This window comes from Arachis ipaensis, chromosome B01 (assembly GCF_000816755.2).
Source record: "Arachis ipaensis cultivar K30076 chromosome B01, Araip1.1, whole genome shotgun sequence".
Classification (NCBI taxonomy): domain Eukaryota; kingdom Viridiplantae; phylum Streptophyta; class Magnoliopsida; order Fabales; family Fabaceae; genus Arachis; species Arachis ipaensis.
The window spans coordinates 125068442-125080124 of NC_029785.2; the positions used below are offsets into that span (position 1 = coordinate 125068442).

Here is an 11683-nt window from a genome sequence, read left to right on the forward strand (position 1 = left end):
AAATAAGGAAGCCGCCTAGAGAGATTGAATTGCGAGAAGAGGGAAGAGGAATGGGGAAGGTACCTTCAAGAGCTTGATAAGAACGTCTTTCGAGGAAGGAAGGGTGTCAAGCTTGGATCCCAGCTCCTTGAGCTGCACCTCCGCCTTCTCAGCCATAATTTCCTCCGTCGACTAAAACGACACGTCGTTTCGTTTATTTTCTTTTCAATGCTCTTTCTCTTTCTGTTTCATGAAGACCAAGCTTCAGCTTCAGACTTTAGTCTCAGTGGAAGAACAACAACCAAAGAGGGTTTTCTAATTGCAATTTTAATTTTGTTTCTTTCTTTCGTGTGTCTTCTCCGCTGTACCCACCGGCCTTCCCATTTTCGGACACCAAAACGAAATTAACTCTAATTGTTATAAGTTATAACTAGTATTTTGTTATTTTATTTATTTATTTCTCTATTGTTATTGTTATAGAATCCATTTGGGTATTTAGCGTGCTGGCTTATTTATTTTTATATAAATCTCTCTTCTTCTTTTTTTTTTTTGCAGTGATACCACTCCTTGGGAAGATATTTCCAGATCAATCCTCTTCGGTCTTTCCACGACCCCTCCAAAAATCAAAAAGGAAGTAAATCTTTTAAAATTTTTGCTGCGTGTGCACCGCTTGAATATTTTGGCTAGTTTTCCTTTTTTTTTTTTTCCTTCTTAAGTCGATGCCACAGTTGCTCGTTATTTTTCATTGGCTCAGCACCTGAACACTGCGGTGGCATTAAATCGTAAAAATCAACATGTATTCCTCCTCAGGAAAACCTCTTTTCTCTTGAAAAATGATGTTTCTTGTTGAAAAATTTAGAGTTAACTCGTGGAATTTTCTAAATTTATATTTTCAAGAAATGGAATCAAGTTGCTTTGGTCTCAAATTTATTTTTATATAGAGTTAATTGAATTAGAGTTGACTTGAATGAACCCTTTTTTCTTTTTTTTTCTTTTTTTTTTTGGACAGTTGAATGAACTCATTTAAATTCGTGAGTTTGTGACTTTACCTATTTTGAACCAAACTGATGTTGTTTGAGTTAAAACAAAAAAAAAGTTATTGCTTCCTGTCTTATTACAATACTTTTAATTTTTATTAAACTATTCTTCTATCTTAGTTCGTAACAATAATAAAGAAATCTTACAGGATCCATTGGAATATATAAATTTAGTTACAAATTTACAATTTTAGCATTTATTATCTTATCTTATCTTTATGTTATCTTTTTATCTTTATTTTATCTTTCGTAAACAATATTCTATATATATTTAGTTTTATCTTTATAATTTAATCAATTAACAATCAATAAAAATTCTTCATCTTTTCTTTTTCTTTTCTTATTCTTTTATAATTTTATTATGGTATTAGAGCTCCTTTTAAACTCTGCTAACATCCATAAATAAACCAATCAATTCAGATCCTAAAATCCCTTCAACCTCCCCTCACTATGAATAATCAACCTTCCAATTTAACTCAAAGCGATCTTCTTCGAATTACTGAGTTGTCTCCCTATTCTGTTCTAAGTTAAGGAGAAATGGCACAGCAGCAATTTTATCAAAGCCTCTTTTAGACCTCTTTATCAGCCCAACACTTTTTTTTCATGACACTTTCTTCCAATAAAAAAACTCATCCTTCAAACCAACTTGGGCTTTTATCAAGTCCAACTACTTATTATCTTTGTTCTTTCAGTATTTTTTCTATTGTTAACAATTTTTCAAATCGAGATTCATTCTTGAATACTTGGGGTCTTGGATCATTGATTCTGGTGCCACATATCACATTGCATCAAATTTGTCTTGATTCATTTCTTACACATAAATTTCTCCTATTATTGTTCATTTAACAAATGATTCTCAAATGGCATTGTTCAATTTTCACCATCTTTAGTTTCTTTATTTATCTCATTTTAACTTTAATATTATCTCCATCTCAAAAATTAAGTCAGTATTCAAATGTGGAGTTAATATTCAAATTGGCCCCTGAAATTTGACCCCGACTCAATTTAGCCCTCAAGGTTTCAATCGACTCTAATTGTACCCTGAAATTTTGCCTCGGACCTCAATTTAGCCCTTCCGGCGTTTTCCGTCACCGGAGAGCTGACATGGCAATTTTGGTAGACACCTGGCACCCTAGCAGTTAGATGACGTGGCAAAATGTTTGAAGGTTTCAATTTAACCCCTAAAAATTTCAAATAAAACCTAGAAGTTCCAATTTTCCCAAATCGAAGAGTGTCTCCAAGAGGTGAGAAGAATGTTGCGAAGCAGCAGCCAAAGCTCAGGTAGCTCTGGTATAGCTCGTTCGTATGGTGGCTGGGTGAAGAACACACATGGTGACAGAGGTGGGAAGGTTCCGCATTGGTGCGGTTGTGGGTTGCGTCCTATTCTTTGGTGGTCTGGGACGGATTCCAATCCAGAAAGACCATTCTATGGATGCTCTAACTATAATGTGAGTTGGTTGAATTATTGCAAGTTGATTGTGTGTCTTATTTCTCAAATGCTTGTTGATTTTGTAGTTGTTCTTCCTCTCAAATTTTTTTGGATTTTTTGTGTTGTAGACTACCGGTAAGAGATGGTGTGGCTTTTTTAAATGAGCAGATGTTGAAGAAGAAGAAGCCATAGTTGGCAGAAATGAAAGTTCAGTTAGTGAAGACCATTGGAAAATATCTTTGGGATGGAAAATTAGTGCAGTTGAAGCTGAAATTAGAATATTAAAAATGTGAAATATTATGTTGTTTGTGTTTGTTATTATTTTTGGAATTGTGATTGTAGCTTGTGGATTAGGTGGGATGAAATATATGTAACTGTATATCAGTTATGTGAATGAAGCATTGTTATGTATTTAATGAAAAAATAGAAATGAAATTTTATGTTCTCTTTGCTAATGATATATCCTGTAAAAATTCTTTAAAATTGAGATTATATATGAAGCTGCTATGAGTCTGTATATGAAGACAAGATCAGGTTGGGACTTGGATGATGCATTGGAAGGGCTTTCACTTGTGCTGTTGATGGGTGATTTGATATGGGATGGACTGGTTGGTGTATTATTCTTTGTCCTATATTAGCAATTTATGTGTTCTGCTACATTAGATGAAAATATGGAAACAAGCTCCTTTTTTAATGTGATAAGGATCCGTAGAAAACTATGCCATGATAAGGGAAGAAAGGAATATCTAGAACAAGACGAACATAATGAAAAAAAATTAGCATAAACTCTGTTAACGAAACAATAATCAAAAGTTAAATACACTGTAATGACTGGCCAAAATACAAAATCCTCAGTTCATGATTATCACTTAAACATTCATGGTGGTCATTGATGCATATAATGTTCAGCACAGAAAATATTTTATTTTTACAAGAAATTATCTAATCAACAATTAAATTAAAATGGGATATGAAGGAGTATAATTGTTATTTTAAAATGGAATATGAATAATCAAAGACTGCTCAAACGGATAAAGAATTGAACGATTCGATTGATCACAGCCACACACATGCAAAAAAATTAAACCCTAACATACAAAAATTCTATCATCATCAACAATCATAATCAACCACATTCTCCCAAAATTTCACTGATCAAGTAGGGTGAAAAAAAATGAAAAACAACACAACCAATATTTTGATAAAAATAGAGCATGATAGTTGAGAGCATCGATTTTGTTACTAACCTGTTTTTCAAAAGATGACTCCCAAGTAATTAATCTTCACAATGGGGCTAGAAAGAAGTAAGAAAAGCTTCAAAGCTCCATTACTGTGACATCCATGGTGCTTCTCTGACGGGAAGAAAAACGAGAGAAAGTGGAGGAAGAGAAAGGGTCAACTGAGTCTCACCTTTGGAGTGGTTAGTGTTTGGATTTTCATTTAACCCCTTCCTAAGGGATACGACGTCGTTTCTAACAATTTCGGCGCCAACAGTAAAACGGCATCGTTTTGAGACTGCCAGGTGTCATTTAAATTTGCCAGGTCAGCTCTCCGGTGACGGAAAACGCCGGAAGGACCAAATTGAGGCTCGAGGCAAAATTTCAGGGTACAATTAGAGTCAATTGAAATCTTGAGGGCTAAATTGAGTCGGAGGTCAAATTTCGGGGCCAATTTGAGTATTAACTCCTCAAATGTGTACTCACTTTTTTATCTTCTTCTTGCACTTTACATACCAATAATTTGGGGACGATTGATTTGGGCATAATAAGAGAGGGATTATATCTCATTGAACCCAATTTCAGTAAAAATTTATCCACTATACATTCCATAAATTCCATCCAATCCCCACTCATTACACCTTCAAATATATGACATTTTCGTTTATGACACCTTTCTGGACGAAGGCTTAATCATTTACATAAACATTTTCCTTTTATCTCTATGCATCATGATGAGACTTGTGATGTTCGTCATCTTTTTAAGCAAAAGAAAATTTGATTTTCTCAATGTTTTAATAAAGTCAATGCAAGTTTTGATTTATTATTTTGATATTTGGTGTCCGTTTCAACAAAAGTCTATTAATAATCATAAATATTTTTTTATTATTGTTGATGATTTTAGTCGCTTTACATGAATTATTTTAATTATGTAAAAAAATTTATTACTTTAGTTGAAATACAATTCAACTCTAAAGTCAAAGCTATTCATTCTGATAATGGACCAGAATTCATTTTATATGATTTTTATGCTTCAAAAGACACTATTCATCAATGTAGTTGTGTTGAAACTCCTCAACAAAATAGAAGGGTAGAATATAAATATCAACATATTTTGAATATAGCTCGTGCTCTTATGTTTCAATCTAATTTACCATCATCTTTTTTGTCTTATGTTATTAAACATGCTGTTTATTTACTTAACAGAGTTCCATCATCTACAATTAATTTTAAAACATCATTTGAGATTTTATTTAATCATCTACCAAATTATCATGGCCTTAAAATTTTTTTTATGCTTATGTTTTGTTTCTACTCTAATGGCAAACAGATCAAAATTTGATCCAAGAGTCAAAAGGCTGTGTTTATTAGTTTTCAACATGGTTTTAAAAGATATATTGTTTATATTTTAGAATATAAAAGAACTGAGATTTCTAGAAATGTGATTTTTTATGAAACGATCTTATCCTTAGTCACAAAAATATCCAATTCCATACATACACTTAACCCAACATTGCAAAACATGTCTTTTCAAAAACAATATTCAGTTAGTCTTCCGGTTAGACCCTCACCCTTATCCATTGACCAACTTCTATCCAATTCTTCCTTTTCTCCAACAACTCCTCTTTCTTTCTCACTGCCGTGTCCTACCCAAATTGAACCCTAAACCCCCGAATCTATTTCAAGCCATACAACCTTCCCACTTTCCGCAATAGGCACTTACCCACCATCACCTCTTCATCCCACGTCACCTTTCTCGTCATTTGAGTAACCCCGTCCTCATCATTCCGATCGACCTCACCGACCTTCAGCATATCTCTCCGATTACTTGTGTAATTTTTCTCTCACATCCACAAATTTCTCTCCCTCAATGTGTCGTTATCCTCTATCTTCAATTATGTCTTTTTCTTCTCTTTCATCTTCTCATCATAAGTTTCTTTATCTCTACATTTTGATGTTGAGGAAAAATCTTTTAGAGACGCCAATCAACACTCTAATAGGCGTAGTGTCATGAAAGATGAGCTAGATGCTCTTGAGTTGAACAAAATTTGGCGTCTTGTTGATTGCTCGGTAGGCGTTAAGCCGGTTGGCTGTAAATGGGCCTATCGCATTAAACGCAAGTCTGATGGTTCAGTTGATCGATATAAAGCACGCCTTGTGGCTAAAGGATTAACTGAAATTGAAGGTATTGATTTCTTGAAAACCTTCTCCCCCTGTTATCAAGCCTGCCACCGTCAGATTAGTTTTGGCATTGGCTTCTATGAAATATTGGTCCATACATCAGTTGAATGTCAATAATATGCTTTTTTACATGAGAATCTTTTTGAGGATGTTTATATGACTCTGCCACCCGAGTTTACAACTTCTCGACCAATGCTACAAGCTGTTGAAATCACTATATGGTTTACGACAATCTAGTTGTATGTGGTATGACAAACTTTCTCATTTTTTGCTATCTCATGGATATCAGCAGACCTTATCTGATTATAGTCTATTTGTTAAATTTACTGGTACTCAAATTTCTATCTTTCTAGTCTATGTTGACGACATTATTTTCACTGATAATTTCATTTCTAAACTTGCTGTCATTAAGTCTATTTTGCACCAACACTTCCGAATTAAAGACTTGGGTCCATTAAAATATTTTTTTGGTATTGAAGTTGCTCAATCAACGAAGAAAATTTGCTTATCTAAGAGAAAATATTGTCTTGATCTTTTAGATAATTCTGGTTTATTAGGTGTTAAACATGCCTCTGTTCCAATAGATAGTACCACAAGAGTATATCAAGACAAAAGTCCCCTGCTATCTGACCTTTTGTATATCGTCGTTTGGTTGGGCGTCTTATCTATTTCACCACTACTCGACAGACATCACGTATGCCACTCAATAATTAAGTCAATTTATGGCATCTCCTACTGAATCTCATCTCCAAGCTGCCAAGCAAGTGTTATGATATCTGAAAACTAGTCCCGACAAAGGATTTTTTTTCAAGAGAATCAGAAATTCAGCTTCTCTCCTCCAGTGACTCAGATTGGGGTGGATGTCTTGACACTTGGCGATTTTTAACATGCTATTATTTCTTTTTAGGCAGTTCTTTAGTCTCTTGGAAGACCAAGAAATAAACCACCGTTGTCCGCTCATCCACTGAAGCAGAATATCGTGCACTTGCCAACACAACTTGTGAACTTCAATGGATATTAAATGTGTTAAAATTTTTACGCATCTCTCCTATCCGCCCACCAGTTTTATATTGTGATGATCAGAGTGCTCTTCATATTGCTTCTAACCCGGTTTTTCATGATCGGACCAAACATTTAGAGGTTGACTGTCACTTGGTTCGACAAAAAGCTCAAGTTGAAGTGATGAAACTTCTCCCCATTCCCTCTTCTGGCAGCAAGCTGACATCTTCACCAAGCCTTTGTCTTCTCAATCCTTCCATCTTAATCTCAATAAGTTTAGTGTTCTTGACATCTTTTATCGTCCAATTTGCGGAGGCGTATTAAACCATTCTTTCACCTTATCTCATGACAACAATAAAGAAGTCCCACGACCCACAAATTCAACCCAACAGAATACATAAATTCAGTTATAATTTTTTAACCTTTATTATCTTATCTTATCTTTTTGTTATCTTCTTATCTTATGTTTATTTTTATCTTTTATAAACAATGCTATATATACTTAGTTTTACCTTCATCATTCAATTAATCAATAATCAATAAAATTTTTTATTTTTATTTTTTTTTCTTATTCTTTCACAATTTTATTAATTTTTATTTTCTTCATGCTTCTCGACCAACTTCTTCCTCCATCCATCCTTCTTCATCGCTCACTTATTTTGGTTTTATTTCGCTTTTTTTATTTTTGCTATGGTTGCATGTGCTTACGAGCTTTTACTCCTAATTTAAATTTCTAACTTCTTAATAAAAATAACCATTCACTTAGGTAGCGTTTGTTTTGAGGTACTGAGACAGAGACTGAGACTCAGTATCGTGTTTGTTAGTTCAGAGACTGGTACTAAAATTTCTGTCTCTGTCTCTAAAATTTCAGTATTTCAGTACCTCCAAAAAGTAGGGACACAGAGGACTGGAATTTTAGAGATAGAGACTGAAACTTTAATAACATTTTATACCTAAAATACTTTCATTTCAATTAATTAATTCCAATTTTACCCTTTGTGCAAATTAAATTAGAGTTTCATTCTTGTTTTAATTCATGTCTCCCATTTTGCACCAAACAGAATACTGAGATTTATTTCAATCCCTGTCTCTTAGTCTCTGTCTCTCAGTCTCAGTCTTTCCGTCTCTGTCTCTCCACCAAACGCTACCTTATATTTCGAGTATGAAATTTCTTGAAATCAGATATTTTCGATTAACAGTATTAATTCTAAATTATTATATGTTAGGATAAGTTTATACTAATTTACGAATTCAGTCAATGAATCGAGTTTCACAAGTTGTTATATTTGCAGATAAGACTGGAAATGATTCAAGCTAACTCATGAGCCAGTTTGAATTCGACTCGTTAGTAGCTCAACAAGCTGAACTCGTAAGATAGTGAACAGAGTTTTTTTTTTTTTTTTGAACAATATATATATAAATTATAATTTATTGATATAAAATTATATATTATGTTTCTATTATTTAAACCCATTTATAAATAATAAATTTGATTGTTAATTATGAGCCAAATTTAATTTTCATGAATCAATTTTAAATTTGAGTTAGTTCAACTCAACTCAGAACACTTCAAATTTAACTGACAAATACAAATACAACTTTGGTTGTAACTCAAAACCATTCAGAAGTTACCTCTGGATCAGTTTTGTTACGGTGGGTAACCAGAGATTGGTGGGCCGGATGGCGTTGGTTGGCCCAAACGTGTGAGGGAGGTGACTATCGAGTGAACCTGAAACTCGGTGTTCCTCCGTCCGACTTGTACGTGTGAAAGAATGGGGTGGTACCTGCAAAGACACTCCGATGCCTAAGTTAGCAAGAGTGTGAGCAAGTTTAGAATGTATTGGACTTAGTGATACCTGAGGGAAGTCAGGGTATTTATAGTGGTGAACCAATAACCACCGCTGAAGTAGTGCCACCTTTTTAGGCGGATAACCGTTCCCATATCTTAGGGAGGTTAAGATATGGCTCTATGAAGTGGTTAGAGAGTTTCTAGGGGCAGTTACTTATTCGAATGAGTGTTATCTGCCAGCTAACCCTCGTATCCGACTTCTTTGGAGCAGGTCGTGTTTAGCACCGACTTCTGGGACGAAGGCTGGTACGGGAGGAGGGCCAACCCTTTGGGTTGGGCTTCTTTGCTTAGATCTTGGGCCCTATTTATTGGGCCAGGGTATGAACAAGTTTATTATTGATTCTTCATCAAGAGAGTTACATACCTAGCACGCAATTTATTTAATAACAGCTAAGAAGATATGTTTTCTTAAATTCTACTGTATATGGTGTACTCTAGGGAAGATCAGGTCAAAGTCAAACTAAATAAAAGGAAGTCAAGAAATTTAATGCAGGACTTATATCCAAGTAGCCGGGGGTGTTTCTACTTTCTTTCAATAATTTTTTTATTACAAGAATTGGTCATTTATTTTGTTATTTAACTTTTTCATAAATTATACACCAAAAAACTACTATTTTTAACTTTTGACTTATAAAAAGTTACATTAATGTGTTTGGTACAATATTTTAGATACACTTTTAACTTTTTAAAAAGTTATTTAAGAGCTTTTGAAAAAGTTATAAAATGTGATTTCTCCTATTTTCAAAAGCTATTTTATTACTCTTATTTAATGCACAACTTTAAAACAAGGACTTTTATAATAATTATCCAAACTCAAAATAACTTATTTAAAAGTTATTATTAATAAAAGTCCTTATATTTTAAACTCATTTTTCAAAAGAACTTATTTAAAAAGTTTATCTTCTCTAGTAAAGATTCAATTTAATCAGTATACATTATGAAAATGTTGATGATAAAAAGAAAAAAAAAGAAAACGAAAAATAAAAAATAAAAAAAACACACACAAAAAAAGGTGAAGAAGGAGGAAGTGAAAGTTATTGAAAAAAAAAAAAGAGATTGAGGAGGAAGACCATGATAACAACAACATTGTTTAAGAAGGATGTGTAAAAGAAGAAGATCGTGTTCAACAAAATTTTTATTGGATGTTTCCAAAATAATAAAGTACTTAGCACATTTCAACAAAAATCAAAAGTATAATAGTTTTTTAAGAAAAATGATCATTGCACTTTTTTTCGATATACTTGTTTGATGCATTTTTATGATATGAAAGACCATTTTTTCTCTTTAATTAATTATTTTTAATATTAAAAATAAAAAAATCTTAAAAAATGCATATATCAATTTTTTATTAGATTAGATTCACATTTTAAAACAATGTAAAAAAATCCATCTGTGCATGTTTTATTTTAGTACTAAAGCACGTACATGGCATAAAAATACTAGGAGATAAATATGATGTATTGTAAGTCGTTATTTTAGAAATTTACAAAATATCAAAAATTATAATTAAATTTATGAAAAAAAAAGTGTATTATACATTTTTATTTTATCTCTTCTCTATACATAAATTATTAATTTTTTCTGATTGGAGAGTTAAAAGTTAAAACCAAATAATTCTGAATTTTTGTTGTGTACTGTAGGAATTATTGATTCCTCCTTGTCAAGGTCAAAAAGTTTTGGAAAACCACAAATTCAGCTTCATAGTAAAGTGAGAACAGAAGATAAATAAGATAGAATAGAATCATTTAACGAATAAGAAAGTTAAGATTCACGTTTTTCTCAAACACACAAACTACAAAATCAAATTAAAACCACTGATCAAAGAGTTCAGATTCACATTTCTCACACACACAAACAAGAAAATTAAATTAAACCACCAGTCCTAGTTAAATTAAGCAACTAGATTATTATATGATAATAAAACCTTAATTATTAGTAGCCACCCGTGCTATTATTATTGCATGATAGTATCATTTGTATTGAGTATTTGGTTCAGCATAAGCGAGTGAAGGAGGTTGAAGAGACGAGCCAGCATTGGATGCATCTCTAATGTAATTCCCCATGGGTGTACCATAGTAGCCACTGGGACGAGGATGATGATGGTGATGTCCAATGTGAAACTGTGGAACAAAAGCAGAAGTAGCAGCAACACCAAGAGTTCCATAGTCAACAGTCCTCTTTCCAAGTGGCTCTCCTCTCATGGAGGTACGGTCACCTTCAAGCTCACGGTACCTATGAAGGTACATCGTCAGAGGCTCAATGTAATCGTCAAAGCCAAGCTTACTCATTGCCCAAAGAACGTCCTCCGCTGTGATGGTCTTCCGTTGCTCCCTCTGACACCGCTCGTTGGCTTCTCCGGTGATAAAGCTGATGTACTCCGATACGCACTCTTGTATTGTTTCTTTTGCGTCGTCGGAGATTTTAGCGTGCGGTGGCAGGATCTTGCGCATTATCCTAATCACATTTGCTATTGGCATGAACCGATCTTGCTCCCTCACAGTGCATTCGTTATCATCTGTATGAGTATTATTATTGCTTCCTGTGTTGTTGTTTTCTACTGCTCTCATGTTCATCTCTGACACAGATAGCTTCAACCCTGTGTATGAATATACATATATCAAACTAACTGTGATTCGTGCATATAACTTTGCTACCAAGTTAATTGAAAAAAAAAAGTACAAATGTATAGAGAGGAAATTAAATAGCATTCTTGGATGTGGCGCCCAAATTTATATGGTCAAAGAAGCTACACATTGGGGAGGGGAGTTACTTAAAACATGTTTGCTTGTGAGTGGTTATTGGGGGCTGCACATGCAGAAACTTTTTGTCTTTCGAGATGGAGATGAAAATAAAGTATACAGTCATACGTGTAAAGGGAACAAGTTGTAGAAGAAAACGGTTACCATTAATTAGTAACTTTTGTTTCGTGTGATTCAGATGAAAAATAAAATAAAATAAATTAGTATTTGTTAAATTTTGTACTTTATAAAAT

General features: G+C 33.4%; 1 protein-coding gene across 1 annotated transcript in view; it reads right to left on the bottom strand.

Annotated features, from left to right (window-relative positions):
* LOC107636883 (nuclear transcription factor Y subunit B-3-like) overlaps positions 10421–11683 on the bottom strand; it is a 2661-nt gene continuing 1398 nt past the window's right edge. Inside the window, exon 2 of the mRNA XM_016340357.2 lies at positions 10421–11287. Within this exon, the coding sequence (XP_016195843.1) occupies positions 10662–11287 (626 nt within the window). The 3' untranslated portion in view covers positions 10421–10661. The remainder of the gene's footprint in view (positions 11288–11683) is intronic.